This window comes from Desmodus rotundus, chromosome 10 (assembly GCF_022682495.2).
Source record: "Desmodus rotundus isolate HL8 chromosome 10, HLdesRot8A.1, whole genome shotgun sequence".
Taxonomy (NCBI): Eukaryota; Metazoa; Chordata; class Mammalia; order Chiroptera; family Phyllostomidae; genus Desmodus; species Desmodus rotundus.
Window position 1 is genome coordinate 35,532,283 of NC_071396.1, and position 16,823 is coordinate 35,549,105.

The 16,823-nt window shown below is 47.7% G+C and overlaps 1 protein-coding gene across 1 annotated transcript in view; it reads right to left on the reverse strand.

Moving 5' to 3' along the window:
* The window catches only part of CRTC3 (CREB regulated transcription coactivator 3), a 74,010-nt gene that overhangs the window by 17,262 nt on the left and 39,925 nt on the right, over window positions 1-16,823 (reverse strand). Inside the window, exons 3-7 of the mRNA XM_053912741.1 lie at window positions 15,591-15,707; window positions 9,458-9,519; window positions 8,080-8,142; window positions 6,444-6,544; window positions 1,497-1,532 (exon numbers count right to left, since the gene is read on the reverse strand). Coding sequence (XP_053768716.1) covers window positions 1,497-1,532; window positions 6,444-6,544; window positions 8,080-8,142; window positions 9,458-9,519; window positions 15,591-15,707 — 379 coding nt within the window. The remainder of the gene's footprint in view (window positions 1-1,496; window positions 1,533-6,443; window positions 6,545-8,079; window positions 8,143-9,457; window positions 9,520-15,590; window positions 15,708-16,823) is intronic.

Consider the following 16,823-nt stretch of genomic DNA (forward strand, 5'->3'; position numbering starts at 1 on the left):
ACGGAAGCTCTGGCTGGACCGCCATGACTGAATACTGTAGCCCCACACAGGCCCCCGAGGGTAACGGACCCCAGAAAGAAGTCACTTAAAACAGGGACCACAATTTCAGAGGAAATTGTGAGAAAAAGGTTTAGAAAAGTGGGAAGAAAAACTCTAAAATAAGCTTAACTTATATGTAGTAAAACTCAGAACAGGACTGCACAGTGGACGGCTGAGAGGGGCTCAGGGCAAGGGGGGCCCCACTTCCCCGACGGCCCGGAGCCGCCGCAGTGACTTCACAGAGCGCCCCTCACACAGTGCTGGCAGCTGTCCTCCCACGCCACCCGCCAGGCTTCACCAGCATTCCTGGGGCTTCTCTTAATGGTGACAGTCCAACCACTCTGAAGAACTGATGTTGCCAACATCCTTGTCTGTTTTTCTTCTCTTGGCTTGCTGGGGAGAGCTGAGGACGGTGCCAGGCACACACTGGCTCTACAGCTGACTCTCAAACTGGGGGGCAGGAGCGATAGGCTCGAGACCCTTTCTGAAGCCAATGAGCCTCTCGAGAATAAACAACTGCTCTTTAAGGCACTGATGGATGACAGGAAAAGCTGAAAGGGCTGAGTGAGGTAGCTGCATGACTCAAGGCTACTTCTTCTAAGAGCCTGGTCACAGGAATAAGGTTGGGGCAGACGCCAAGGCCTTGAAGAGGACCTTACTGCTTCCTTAGAGAAGTTGATTGTTTTTAGTATCTTCTCCTATCCAACATTGCTTGGGAATTCCTCAAAGGGCTCATTGGGGGAATGCGAAGAAGCTTGAAGCGAATCGCTTATTTCCGTCCCAGTGAATACTTAGGCTGAGGCCAGAGACTTATGCCTCTGGTGCACGGTGCTTACCTCTGCGACACACAAACCTAACTGAGTTCTTCACTTTCAGACTGTAAAAATCAGATTTCATATTAGTAAGATTTCAGAGCAGAAAACAGTGCCTGGTGCTGAGTGAACAGATGAACTGTGTCAGACCCTCATTTGCCAGCGGCTCTGAGCGCCATTTCCATGGATGTCCAACATCACGTTCATCGGTTTAAAACTCAGTATCTTCTGCAACATCTGCAATTTCATTTTGCCATCACTTTTACACTTTCTTTCCATTGCTTATTTACATCTGTCAATCACTGACTCTCAAAACTTCCTAAACAGGCAAAGACAGGCAGCTGAGGAGGGAGGGATGTTGAAATAACTCATAGTTTAAGTGAACAATTCATTAATATTTTCAAGTGATGACAACTCTTGCTTCCCTGCACAACCCCGGGGCTCTGGGACTGTGGGGACTCAGATGACGAGGGGCCTCTGTAACCTAAACTGTCCATTTCCTTTCTCGTGGCTGTGGTCCTGGGCAGTCCTAATGTTATCGAGCATCTCAGAAAACTAAACCAATGGGCAGCTGTCGGCATTCTAGAAAGTTCTGAAACATGAGCACTAATGACCCCAGGCGCACAGTGGCAGATACATCCCTACCTTCCCCACATCCGTTATGCTCACCGTCACAGAAACCTGGTGGGAGGGAAAACAAACACTTTTATATCATGCTTTCATCTTATTTATTCATGAATTAGTCACGATTTCTGATGTCAAATAGAATTTTGAAAATTCCAACAAGTTCTGGTACACTGACTGATATTCATCTAAGGCGCATTTGCATTTATGCTAAAGTATAGATAGATATGGCCAATATAACTCTGAAGTTGGTTCCCATCTGCCTTTCTCCTCCTTTCAAACCCAGATCTCATTCTTAAATTGTTTTACTGCCTCTGTCCTGAAAGAAGAACTTACAAAGTCTGAGAGCCTCTCTTCAGCTTACAGAGTAAAGCAGTACGGATCGAAACCTCTCCCAAGTGCTTTATCCTGGGGAAGGGAAAGTGCCTTCAAGTCCACCTCCCTGCTTCCCACTTACCGTGAGGGCCCAGAGGAACAAAAGGGCAGTTCCATACTGTATGTTCATTCATATATATTTCTTACAAAGAATCATATTATTTTTAAAAAATAATTTATCTGGAGTCTCAATTTAAATAGTATGTGTTGATAGCTTTTCACAAAAATTTAATAATTTGATTTTGAATAAATTCTGGTTGAATAAAGTATTTTTAATTCCATGAAATATACTGCTAATGACAAGTACAGTACATCTGACTGATCTAGGCTTTAAACCAAAGACTTGTGCCAAGGATGTAAGGTTATTATTCTCCTTGGAGGCAGCAAATATACCAAATGGGTTTTCAGTATAAAATCAGGAGAAAATTTTAAGTTCTCAGCCTTTAAATATAGGCTTACTTAAAGTTTAGATATGTTTCTGGGAAAGGTTCATCTGTAAGCTAACCTGATTAGTCTAGAAAGACTTAAAATAAATACCTATCAATCATTCCCACAACATATATGAAGTTCCTACACTACAGGCTAGATGTGGCCAAGTGACAGAGTGTGGGGGAGAAGCCAACACCCAGGCTTTGAGTTTTGGTGACCAGAGAGATGGTGGTGGCAACACCTGACATGCTAGCGGCCAGCTAACATATGACCAAGGAATGCAAGCCAGGATTCCTTATCATAGGACACAACTACAAACAGAGGGTTATAAATAAAAAGGAACAAGTTGTGACGGGATTTCTGGGAAGAGGACACTCCCTCGCACCAGTCCCACAGGGGATGGACAGCCGTACCTGTGTTCCAAACACCTCACGGCCTCAGAGCCAGGGAGGGGACTTCCTTCTTCAGCGCATCCGAGTCCACGCTCCCTCTTCCCGCTCCCAGGCCTGACACATCCAACTTCTCACACAGTCTGGGCGCACTGACTAGGGGGGCAGCAAGAGGCGGATCATCTAACCAGAGTGGGCCCTTTAAGAAGCCTCTGGGGCTCCAGCCTCCTCATTATGGGCCCTCCTGCCATTTAGGTGACACTTTTTGCCCCTCTTTATGGCCTGGGATACGAGTGCCTGTCCCCTCCCCCTCCGGTGTCCTGGACAGGCTCACTTATTCCAGGTTTATCTGCATTTCAAAACTTTTCCTTAACTATGCAGGTCAGAGTGCATTGCCTGTTGCAAAGACTGACATATGGGCCTCTGCCTGTCTCAGAGGAGCAGCTCAGGGCTGTGGTCCCCGAAGTCGGCCGTGCTCAGTTTCCAGAGCTCGGGTGCAGAAAAGACAAGCATCCCGCTCTCTTTGGCCCTCAGCTGTCAGACTGCTCTCTGGAAGGATGCGAACCACCCCCAGCCCTCTGTCACAGGCTGGCCAGGAGCCAAGGAGAGTTAAGGGACAGTCCTAGGCTTTGGGACATGGCAAGTGCCACAGAGAGCCCTTAATTGTCTCTGTGTATGTGTGAAATGATCATTAAGCTGCACGGGCTGCCAGAGAAGGATCAATATTTCTTTTTATGGATTCTGGATAATTGAAGAAGAAGAAATAATAAAAATCTCGTTTGGTTGTATAAAAGTTCATTTCTGCCATTTATATCAACTGCTCATCACTTATGCATAATTGTCACAAAGTCAATAACCTTTATGCAAACAACAACTCCTGTGTCAGACTAATGGCTCTGTGTTCTTGGGACACAGGCCCCTGCTCATGAATGTACGCAAATCCATTGCTCATGCGGTCCGGCTCTGAGCAGACGCTCCTTTATCATCCACTCACAGCAACGACACAAGCCAGTGGGGACACTCACTGATGCCGCCCCATCGGGCTCAGGGAAGGTTCCCAGGGACGGGGCGGTTAGTGCCACTTCTGCTACAAAGCCCCACTCTGGGCTCCGATTACATTTTCCCATCACTTGTTTAATCTTTACTTTATTTGGTTGGTCCTATAATAAGAAATACCTTTTTGCAAAGCTAGTTGATATTTTTATAATCCAAAAGGAAAAGAAAATGAAAAACTTTAATGAATTACAGGGGGAAATGCATGAAACTAGTTAAAATAGCTCCCCCCAGCAAATATAATTCTCCAGAAATAATTCCCATCCTTGGAGACTTGAATAATATTTTAAACACACTGGCTTTCCCATGTAAACACGTCCATATTTGGATGTGTTTCTGAGTTCTGCGATACTTGCAACTGTACAGAAGCAGCCACGCAGTCAAGCTGGAGGGCCGCCTACCTTCCACGGCCGTCAAATGCTCAACTGCCGAGGTGACAAGAAGCGCCCACCTCTTGAGTTGACCCAGGAATTCTGCTCTAGGATGTCTTTTTCTCTCTGCTTTGCCTCTCTGTCAGGATCAACGTTTACATTCTCCTGCCCTTCTTCTTCACCCTCATTTATACCTTCTGTCATTTCTCACCTCTTCCCTCCGAAGGCCACATCACTCTTAACATAAATACTTAACTCAATTAATCACTTTCTTTACTTACTTTCTTTTCTCTTTGTATGTAAGCCTGAAGATCTCCTTACTTAAATTTCTTATGATTTCCTTGTTCTCTCTAGGCCTTTAGCCCTTGTTAGAGCAAACTCCACCCAGAAGAAATGGCAGAGGCAGAAATGCAGCTCTTTATTCGGAGTACAGACCAGTCTGCTTGGTTCACTCCCACTCCAATGAGACTAAGATCTTACTGTGGTCACGGCCCCCACGAATCATAGGCTCTGCTTCTCCCAGGCTTTGTTTATATCTTCCCATCTCTACCCAGTCTGAGCTGAACTACCCACCCGCCCAGGGAGCCCAGGCCTCTAACCCATACCCAACTGCAATGGAACCGCCACCTCTACTCGCGTCTCCCCATGTGGGGACACACGGCTGGATGGCTGCAACCGGTTCTAAAAGGCCTCACCCTTTACAAGCAAACAACTCTCTAGGCAAATGTGGTCATCCCTGAATTGCACCAAGGGGGCAAATATAGCAACAATTGTTATTAAATTCCATCCCTACTATGTGCAAGAAAATAAGAGCAGGTGCATTTGCCTTGGCAGGAATAGACTATTTAGGTTTTAAGTTGTCTGAAAAGTAAAGAAACCAGAAGAGCTGGTGTTATGTGGTCTGAAGATGTATTCACCTGTTTCAAGGTCAAACACATAGTCCTTCCTGTTCGTGGACAAGCGTCAACCTGGAACACTGACTGGTGTACAGAAGGGATAAATCAAAAGCATTGTTCCTACTAGCTTACAAAGCCCAGAAAGGCAGGCTCGGACCCTGTCTTAGTGAGCTGGCCTGTTTCAGGTGCAGGTTCGAGGCCAGTGTGGGCTCCGTGCATGTGGCCATCGCGTAGCCTCCGCACACTGCCCCACCACAGAGCGCTCCCCAGGGACAAGCCCAGGAAGGTGCTGACAGCAATAAATCCACCCTGAGCACGGGAGTGAAGCACAACCACGAGAAAGGCAGTCACAGTGACACAGGTGCCGAGTCATGACAAAGGTGCCTGTAGGCACTTTGGGGTGTGAGCAGGACGTGGGTAGTTGTGGGCCAGCAAAGACAGGAAGGTCGAGGATGGCTCCACAGACATGGCGACAAAGCTGAGGTGTCAACCAGGAAGCCAGGAGAGAGTTAAGAAAGAAAGGAACAGGAGGAAACAGCAGTGGAACCTGACCTGGTTCCCATGGCTCACTGGGCGAGTGAGAAGGGAGAGGGGTGGAAGAGGACCAGGGCCTGGCGCTCCTGTCGCTGCGGACGGACAGGTGTGGGCCCTCTCCTCGGGGGGTAGGCAGGATTGAGGACTGTAAGCAGGAGACTAACATGATCAGGTCTGAGCTCACTCTGGAAGCAGATGGCATGAAGATGCTTCTCCCACTCTTGGTTGCTCCTGGCTCTCTCCTCCCCTTTACTCAGGCCCAAGGGAGGTGGAACGATGCTCTACCCAGCAAAATGGGGCACACTGAGCCAGTGATGCCCAGCCCCAGTCGAGCCCCTCTTCTTCTCAGGGCATGCCTGCTCTGCTCGGCCCTGCCCTTCCGTCTGCCCTCAGCCCTCTCATGGCAGCCACCCTGGGTGTGGGCTACACAGGGCAGCCGGCCTCATTCTGGGGTTCAGGCATAACAGGCATGGACCCACAGAGAGAAGCCATGCCCACTTGGCATCAATAAAGATGATATGTGGCTCTATTTGTCACTTCTGATTTTATTTCTCAGTTGGTTCAGATCTTAGATGAGAAGAGAGAGCCTTCAGAGAAGCCACATAAAATGGGATTAGAGGTATACAGGACTGGAAATGAGGAGACCAGTTATTGAGTTATGATGAGTCCACGTGAATACAATGAGTACAGTGGGGAAGAAAGGCAACTGGAGGGCCAAGAGATGCCAAGGAGGGAGCATCTGCCAGAGGAGAGGCAGGAACAAAGTACGTGACCTCTTAAGCTCCATTCTCATTTCCCGTGAGCACACGCACCTTTCCCCCACCAGCTTCTTCTCTGAAGACTACTGGGCTGGAGAAGTGCATGCACCAGGTAAGACCCTAACAGAAAGCGCAGGCAGGAAGCACAGCCGCTGCCTCTTACCCGCGTATGGGGCTGGCCAGGCCGACTGGCCCCCTCCTCCGTAGGGGTCCTGGGGCTTGGTGCTCAGAGCACTGGTGTGAAGAGCAGAATCAGAATTGGTCCTAAGGGTGGGAAGAGAGAGTGTGGCTGAAAATCCATTTCTCCTTAGTGAAAATGAATATTCCTTGCTGCACATTACCAACGGGAGAGAAGGTAAGGGTAAGGATTTACAATAATCCATAAAATGAGGGCTTTGGACCTACCTGAAGCCCCTCGCATCAACAACAGCCTGAGGATGACCCACACCACCCAAATGACTTGAATCTGTACTCGCAAGGCTTCACGCCTTGAAGCTGACATGCAGCGTAATGATCTATTTCAACAAGGCGTTAGACGTGTGGCCCCGTGGGAGGCCCGGCCCGCCCGTCCTGTCCTTCCTCCTGTGTGAGGATCGCCGATGGCAGCAGGGCTCTGGGCCCTTCCAGGAAGAGTGCGAGTCAAGGTGACTTTCGATTAATACTAAAAAGTGCTTCGCCCTTTCACCCATCCCCCGATGAGAGCAGAGGCGTTCTGCGGGCACTTGGGCCATGGGGCGGGGCCACACACGGGATTGTAAGCAGAGAACCCAGCTGTCCTCAGGGGACTTGTTAAAGGGTTCACAATGCCACTCTTCCCAATAAATGTTTTGTTTTAGAAAATATAACTTTCTTAAAAAAATATTTATGCTAACATGATGCGTTTGTTACTTTTATTTTACTATTTAAAAATTCATTAATAAGTAATGTTTAAAAATCTCTCAACAGTTTCTACTCTCAATAGAAACACCAATAGATACACCCACATAAGACATATAGACAGGCATTAGATAATATTAATGAGTTATTGTTAATTTATTAAGTGTAATAATGAATTGTGGCTACGCTTTTTAAAGGTTCTTATCAGCCTTATACTATTCGATACAGTTATGGGGAAGACAAGGCCCAGCCAGTGCGCGATGGGGGTGGGGGCCGAGAAGAAGCAGGGCTGGCAGGATGCTAGGGACCAGCGCTGAAGGATGAGCACCGGGGCTGCTTCTGACTTCTCTTTTGTGTATGTTTAAAATTTTGCACAAGAAAAAGTTTTTTTAATCCCAGTTTCATCACATATTAGCTAAGTGGCCTTGAATAAATCATTAACCCCTTAGAACAATGGGGAATAAACCCTCTCTCTTATAGGATGTTATCAGGATGGAAAAAATGTTGCAGACCACCGGAGCCTGGCCCAAAGTGACCGTGACAAGAGCTAACACGTACTGACGGCATACCATCCCCGAGTGTTCCCTGACCCTCACAACCATCCCTTGATACAGGCAGTATTATCTCCCTTTTCCAAATGAGTAAACCGAGGCACAGAGTGGTTCCGTAACGTGTTCACATGGTAAGAGGCCTGTGGCCCCACCCCAGACCTCACGTCCCCACAGGGTGCTGTTCTGTCCTCTGGGGACATTCAGTAAACAGTGGGGGCTTGGGGTTGTTTTTTTGTTTTTTGTTTCTTTAACACTTCACATAAACACAACTGATAGGAACAGACTCTGGCAGCTAGACAATAAAGAACATCAGGCAACCGAATGGACTGGGCGTCTTGAAAAGTTACTTCTACTGGGCAACAATGCATGTACCTGTTAAGTGCAGATGTCAGCCTGAAGCCAGGATGCTTTTCTTCTTTCCAAGGAGGGTGCTGCCTTTAAAAACCAGAATAACATAAAAAGACAAGTTCAATTCACAAGCAGCAAAGAAGAATCTCAGACCTGGGTCTGAGAAGTCTTCCTCACCTAGCTGCACAACCTGAGATAAGTCCCTTCAGCTTGCCCATTTGGTCTTCATTGTCAAAATGAGGTCAGACTGAATGATCTCTCCAGGTCCCACGACTGGTGATTTAGGCAACACAAAGTACCCCAAATCCACGAGCGTGGGACTGGCTAGCTGGCACATGAGGAGTTTAACAAAGCGGTGGGCAATAAAGCACCTTTGAGTACCTTTTGAAATAGTTCAAATCTGCGACAGCTGCTCTCTAGGGGATACGAGGCCTTCCTCCAGATATGCAAAACATCACCCTCGTCACAAGCCCGGCATGTGCGCGGGGAATGCCAGGCCAGTTCTGGATGTGAGGGCTTTGCACTCCCTCACAGGGGCCGCGAAGAGGGATATAACCGTCACTGTTCCCCAGTTTATGAAAACACCCACCTCACCCTAGTGCTCTGGAAAGCGCGAGGCCTTTTTTCCTGGACACAAGTTTTAAAATATCAGTTTGGAGATATCTTTCTATGATTTAAAATATCGTATTTATCCTACAACCCTGGGTCCCGAGATTCCTAAGGGTAGTTGAAAACCCACTTGAGGTAGGGCTGGCTGTTGCCCCTCTTCCCACGGACTGCTGCCAGGTCCCACCGACATCAGCTGCAGTAAGTTCTGGGTGACTATGTGCCCCGAAAATGGACGGGGGCACACATCAGCCCAGAGAGCTAATTGTTTCCCTCCTAAATCTGACTTGGTCTGGAAATGATACTGCACATATAGTAGATGTAACAATCTTTTCAGTTAATTTTACATTGTTACCTTCTATACAAAAACCAAAACTATTTGGGGGGGTATATACCACTGTGTACCAAAATATTCAGAGAGACCCTTAATCAAATCCGCTGTGCAAGTTACCTCTTTGGGAGCTTCCCAAAGCTTATTTATGTTCCTTTCCATAGCTTCCTTTTTAAACACCCTGAAGACAGGTGTTTACTTTTCCATGTCTCGAATATCAGAATAAAAAGTCAGAGTATTCTACTGGTAAATGTATTCCACATGTGTTTCTTTTAGGTTTTAAAAGTGAAGACCTAGCTTTATTTAAATAACTTTTCATTTTACACTTTCATATAAGCCTATGATTATACATGAAAAGACAAGTTTTATAAGAGCAAACAAGAGTCTCTGCTTTATCAGAAATTCCACATTCAAGGTAGATAAAATAAAGTGAAAGCATCCAAAAATAACACATGCCCATCTTACCTTGGCCAACTCTCATCCAGGGGCTGTGACGGGTAACTGGCTCCAAAAGAACTCCCATCAAAGTAGAATTTTTAATAAAGGAAAATCAAACTTAATGAAAAGGTGAAGCAGAATTAAGACACTGGCATTATGGGGAGTTGAACAACTGAGTTTGGGGCTCTTATCTTCACCTCTACGCCCACTAGCTCCTCCTCCAGGCTCTCTCTTATCGACTTCCTCTGAAGAGTCCATTCCCCTGCCTTCTAACCAGCGCTGTGTCTGCATGATCATGTGGGTTGTTTCTTACTTTCCTGCCTGCCTTGTAGCTTGTGTTTGTAAGAACACCCTTCCCCCCCACCCTAGACCTGGTGAGGTTCTCACTCTGCCCCGAGGGAGGGACCCAGGCCCAGCATTTGCAGTCAGGTACCTTCCTCCCCTAGAAACAGCAACTGGCCCAAGGATTGGCCAAACAGACCAAAGAGTACTTCTGACAGGAAGAATAAGGAGCTCCCCCCGTTGAAGTGGCGGAAGCCCATCTGTGTGTGACATCAACACAAAGGTGGCCCTTCACAGATACAGAGTCCCCGTGCTATTGTAGGAACCTAGCCTTTGGGTGACAGAAGCCAACAAATTTCCTTTTTTCAAGTTGAGGAGGGTTCCTGTTACTTATAACAAAAAAAGCTGCCCTAGATGGTGGAGAAACATAAACTTCCTTTTGTGGTCAGGGGCTGCGTTTCACGTAGCCCGTGCTGTTGCAGATGCGTGGGGAAACAGACGCGCTCCTGCAGCCCTCACGTGCAGCGCAGCAGAGACATTTCGGTGAATTGAAGTAACTGCACCGAAAGAACAGTTCTCTGCAAATTTTTGATCATATTTCTCTCCTACTAAAAATACGCCAATGATTCTTGAGGCAAGAAGCCATCACGCTTGGACTCAGGAGGAAGCAGGAGCCTGGATGGAGATGGGGCCAACACACAGGCTGGGCTGAGTGCCACAGGCGAACGCAGAACATGGCGTCAGTAAAATGTGGGCACGAAGCTAATGAACTCTTAACGATTTACTGGGAAATATTTCCTTTGCCAGGAGATGCTTTAAGATCACAAGTTTCACTTTCTGTGTGTTAGTTTTGTCATGTCTAGTTAACTTATTTCTTAATCTGAATCTTCTTTCAAAAGAGACCTTTCTTCAACACTAACTTAATCAGACTTAATTCTATGAAATGCAGATTAGAAGGGACCTCCACAGGAGACAGAAGAGGACACAGTGGTAAAGAGACTGGGAGCCTCTGAGAGACGGGACACAGCAGCGTGTCGGGGGGCAGAGCCCTTGAGCGGCAGCCACTGAGTCTCGCAGCCTGTGGAATCTGCCTTTCTCTTTTCTTTAGAGTCCAGAAAAGTTTAGTTTCATCAAGTAGGAGCTAACTACTTCTCTCAGCACCTGCCACCCTCGAAGCCCAGCACTGGTGACACAAAGCAGAATGCAGGGGTGTGGCAGGGATGTAAACACTCAACATCCAGCCTCCAGTGCCAAGGTGCAGTCAGCGTGTAGCCGTCCTGACAGCCATGGCACACAGTCCCTCGTGTGGAATGCAGGACGCCACCCACCTGGTGTTCCAGGTGAGAACCCCACAGTCTCCCCAAGTCCCTGCAGGCCTGAGGAGGAAAATCCCTGCCTCAATCTGCTGACAAGGGGACTCCTACTCCTTCCGTGCTCGGGGAGTGTTAGAGGGAAAGTTCTTACTCCTCCCGGAAGAAAGGGGAGCAGCTCTTCTGGCGATAAGAGAAGACATCTGTTGGCCCATTCATCCGTGGGTGGGGACACCATACCACAGAAGCTCCAACAAGTTCCACCCTGTCTGTTGTGTGCTGCGTGCCCCGTGGCTGGCGAGCAGAGCGGGGTTCTTCTTTTGGCTTCCTGTTCCCATGTGGTAAGTGCACCTGGGACCAGGCACAGGAACTGCCCTCCGGAGGCAGCCTGGGGCTGCCACCTTCTCCTGGGCCCTCGGGAACTCTGATCGACCAGGGACAGAGTTGGTAAGGCAGGCCTGTGACCTTTCATGCAGCTGGTGGAATAAGTGAACTTGGAGTTGGCTTCATCAACCCCACCCACCAACATGTGGTCCAGGGTCAGATTTAATATATAAAGCAGGTCACAGTGTTGGGTCCTTCTTAATTTCTCAACCATGTCTTTACCCTCACTCTACTTCCTCTTGTCCTTTAACCTCCAGCTCTATCCTGCAGAGCACATGTGAAAGGCAAATGCTAAGAGGTGGATGATTGGCATCTTTTCGAGTCTCTGCATCCACGAGAACATCTTGGTTCCCTTAGCTCGTGAGTGAAAGACAGGGGGCGTGTGAAATTTTGAAGTCTGAACGTTTTTCCCTTAGGACTCTAAAAACTAGCATTTCCTTGTCCTTTGAGATGAAACTCTCTAATGGGTGTGATGTAAGAATTGGATTTTGTGATCAAATAACTTTTGGAAACCCTGGGCTAAAGATAACTTCTAGAGCCCTGATATTAACTGACAGCCAGGAGGGAGAGCACAGTGACTCTTAAATGCAGCAGATGGGCATTTCAAAGCAGCAGTGTTCTTTAAACCAGGCCCTGAAATTTTCACCTGGCTGAATGGAAAGAGCCAAAGCAAGGCCTAGGGCCAAGAGGACGGCCATTCCTAACTGGCAGGTGTCAAGGCCCCTCCTCCCCGCTGTGCGTGCTAGTTTCCTGGATGCAGCATACTCTCACACCTTCCTGGGAATAGAAATCAGAAATGTGCTAATAGTTTGTTTTACTCTTTCTAAAAACACATTTCTTTAGAGGAAGGCATTTTCTATGATTTGGCAGTGTTTCCCCTTCTTTCTCAATGTACTACCCACAGGTCCGAGATACTATTACATTTGCTGTAAATTTATGTTAATAGTTCAGGGATGCAATAACACGGCATTTGGGATACACGTCTGCTGTCCGTGGGGAGTGAGGAGTTAGAGGGCTGGTGAAGACACGAGTGGCCGCAGAAAGGTGGAAGAGCTCCTACCTTGAGTCCTCAGGCCTGGTCCCCGCCTCTCCTCTGCCTGGAGTGTGGCCCCCAGCCAGAGTGCTGCTGGGCAGTGCCCGCCCACGCCCACAGCAGCGCTCACTGCACCAGCCTCCTCTGCGGTGACGCCGCCCACCGCAGAAGGAATCTCCCTGTGCCAGAGCTCTGCTTGTTGTGGCTGCCCACTCTGGGAGGAAGCTGGAATATTTGTTAAACAATGTTCGTTTCATCTGAGATCACTATATCATAGGGCAAACCCTTGGCTAGGCCAGTTTGCCCATTCTAAAATAACACCCAAGAAACAGCTGTAACAAGAGAAATCCGAATACAGCTTTTCTTTTTGTTCTAGCAAAGATTCAAACTAGTGTTAATAGTTTCAAGTGATGAAATTTCATTTAGGAGGCAATAGAGGAGTGGAAAATGCAACATCAAATGAACACATGCCACCACAGGAAAGATGGAATCATAGCCCTCTTCCTCCAGTTCTCCTGCACGTACTGATACCTCAACACAAGATCATTCCACTGTTATCTTTTACTGTACCTCACAGTCCCTTGATTGCTCAGAAGAGACTCACTGTTCATTAATGGGCAGGCCTATGCTAAAGAACTTTTTCTGATCAGATGTCTGGTCCCAGGACCCCAGTTAGGTGCTTAAGAGGAGAATCTAGAAACAGTTCATGATCTGTGAATCAGACTTTTACTGTTTGCTGAACAATTTCCATTCATCTGCATGTTAACTGGGTCCCTGCTTCTCCTCCCCTCAGGAGTCCATCTGCATTGCTGATGCTCTCAGAAGCTGACCCGCACACAGGGCCAGGTCAGAGCCTGTGACTATCACCTGAAAAGAGACAAAGACCCCTGGGCCACAGCATGGCTTCCCTCTTCGGGACTCTGCACAAGTTATTCCCTTCCCAGCGACCTTCCTCTCTCTGTCACTTACAACGGTCTGAGATTACTGTCTTAATGATTTTTTTTTTAACCTGTTTGCTGTTTGTCATATCCCACAGGACTGTAACCTCAAGAAGGCAGGGCATGTCTGTCTCATTCACCACTGAGAGCTTAGAACAGTGCCTTGTACAGAGAAGAAGCCCTGTAAATATCTGTTGGATAAATGCACACATTATCCTCTTACTTATCCTTCAAACCTCAGATTTTCCTCCAGGATGACTTCTCTGCACACCCCCTCTCCTGCTCGCTCAGGCTGCCCCGATAAGCTCGCACAGCCCCTGGGCTGCCTCCTCGGCAGCCACTGCACTGGGCTGTGACCACTTTCTTGCCTCGCTGCTTCCTGCACTGAACTAGAAGCATCCTGAGGGGAGGGCCCATACTACGTTTGCCAAAATATCAGCAGCGTCTATGCTGGCACCTGACACCAGCAGATACTTAAATCATTATGTGCATGAACATTCCTCTCTGTGGCTTTTCTTCAATCCTGTCCTCTTCCAAGCTATTCCTTTGGTTGTAACCGCTGTGAGTGTGTGCACATTTAGACTATACTTGCTGCAAAAAGCATCTGAGATAACTACACACACACACAAATATACAGTATTCAGAGAGAATCCTACACAGAAAGAGGAAACTGAGAAACAGAAGAAGATATATTGTTAAAACCAAGCAAAGAAACACTCACAGGCTTTTGCTTGCAAATTCCAAGAGATCTGACAACATCTGAGGCAGGCCCACCCACACGTGTGTGCATCTGCTGAGGCCCTGCCTCACTCTCCTTTCCTTCTGCATTCCGTGTGAAAGCTGCCACACATCCCAGAAAGGAATTCTCAACATCAGTTCTCATCTCCCTTTCCGTAATGACAGCCACACAGTATCCACAACGAGGAGTCAGGGCATCTCTGTGAACCAATGAGCTATGTCCCTGGGGGCAGAAGGGAGGGGAGAAATTACCGTCCCTGGGGAACATCCTTTGCCTCAACAGTTGAAAAGCTGCAGGGAGCCTGAAGGCAAGAAAAGCAGCAGCCTCCTCTGTGTGCCGCACAACTCCCCCCACAGGCCTTCCTTGCGTGTGGTCCTGGGCACGGCCAAGCGGACATGTGTGGAGCAGTGAGGGGTGGGCCTCGGCCAGGCAGTTGGCCTAACCTGTGCTGAATCTGGGCTCCTCCAACTTCAGCAGGGGAATCTTGGGCAAGAAACTTGGGCACTCAGTCTCCTCACTGGAAAATGGGGTTAAAAAAAATAAACCACTCAGTAAGTCTTGAGGACTAAATGACATGTGAGCTGCCCAGCACAGTGCCTGGCATGGGGAGGTGCTCAGTAAACATGGGTGTCCTCCCCCCAGCTTCCTGGTTTGCAGGCTCCTGAAGCCAATTCTACCATCACTGCCAGGAATTCAGCTCTGCAGTAAGAGTCTCCCTGCCTCTGTGCCTCCCTCACCTCTGTGTGTGAGGAGTGGACAGAGAGCAGGGCCCCCAGCACACTTATTCTACATCCTCACCCCAAAATCCAGATCGGCTCTGCACCCTCTGCGCCGAGCCCTTAGCACAGCACTGCTGGTCCAGCAGGACAGCCCGTGCCGCCCCCGAGAAGGTCTGGGCAAACAGAGCTGTCAGGGGACTGCACACCCCTTCTCTCTATTCCCACTGAACAGCCCGGGAGTGCACCTCACTGTATAAGAATTTTCCTAAATACCAGCTTTATATTTTAGTTGTCATTCACGGAGTTTGAACCTCCATAAATAGAAAGTCATATAAAATTTCTTCTGTAAGTTCTAACAGCAGGTCAGGTCAACAGAAAAAACATAAATCACGTATCTGTTTATCTGTTTTAGCTAGATAACTAAATCTCTCAAAGGGATTCAAAGTCAGCTTTAACTCTGACTACTGAGTTCTCGAGCAAGTGCTGAGAAAGCCTTACAATGGGGCTGAATTACATGCTGTTTATGTTCCGTTACTTCATCACACCGAACCTTACTGATATTTTTGTAAACACCTACAATGATCTTTCCAACGGCTGCAGAGATGCTTCCGGTTTCCAACTCACTTATTTTTATTGCCTCCATTCATCAGATAAAATGAGGATTTTGAAGCCAAAGAGGAATCGCAGAGAAGATAAATCCTGAAAACCTTCCAAACATTTCAAAATGTATACTCTCCTCAGATGAGAAAGGATATTTGTCGTCCTGGCTTGTCTGCAGGACGCCGGTGGAGGGGGTGGTAGCGGGTCCTCGAGGCCCTCTCCACCAGCCCGTGGTGGCGGGTCCCGCGTATGCTGTCCACCTGGTGGAAGGGCTGCAAAGAGAAGGGAAGGAGAGTGGCTGGTGAGCATGGAAGCGCCAGTGACTCTCAACAACAACCGATAAAAACAAACAAGTCAAAGAGACATGACTGTGCCTCGGTCAAGGCAAATAAGGTAGCCGTTTCTATACAGTTACGGAGTAATTACAGTGTCTTTCGTGTGTTGAGACGAGAGCTGAAAGAATAGTACATTACTGTAAGTTGTCAGAGTTAGAAGGTGGAGAATCAGAGGCCTATTGATTCACACATCGAACCCCAGCAACTAGGAAGTACACTTGAAATGTAAAAGACGTAAAATGGAAAATTTAAGATGGAAATAAAGCGGATACATGCAGTATCCACTGTCCAGAAACAGAGATACAGTATCAGAAATAAAATGAGATCACTACAGACTGGGGGCTATTTATTCTGCAGAGCGACTTTTTATAATTTTGACTCAATTGACAACCAGACTTAGCCCTGGCTGGTGTAGCTCAGTGGATTGAATCTGGGCTGTGAACCAAAGGGCTGCCGGTTTGATTCCCAGTCAGGGCACAAGCCTGGGTTGCGAACCAGGTCCTCAGTGGGGGCCACTTGAGAGGCAACCACACATTGATGTTTCTTTCCTTCTCTTTCTCCCTCCCTTCTCCTTTCTCCAAAAATAAATAAATAAAACCCTTAACAAATTCCAGACTTAGGGGCTCCCAGGGAAAAATCAGAACCCCTTGGCCACACTGGGCCCCTCCAGTGCTTTCAGTGCTCCTGCCGGGCCGCTGCACCGACCCAGCACGCTAGCCATTTGAGTTTGTAGCCTGAGTTAAGAGAAAAAAAGAATACTCTCTAAATACAAGTGGAAAGCACACAACTCATTATTTCCAAAATGACATGACTGAAAGTACAAACACAATCAAGATAAATCCATGGTCAGTAAATACAAAAGCCTTTGTTAAGGGGTGCAGGGGGACATTCTTAACATTTTTGAGAATGGCACCACAAAGGACATCTTTGGTTGTCAAAGGACAAGCCCCAGGCTGCACCATTGCATCTCACACAGTGGGTGGGGCAATGTGTGTGCACACGGCCTACACAGAGGTGTGCATGTTTGTGAAATATGTGAAACAAGATTTTTAG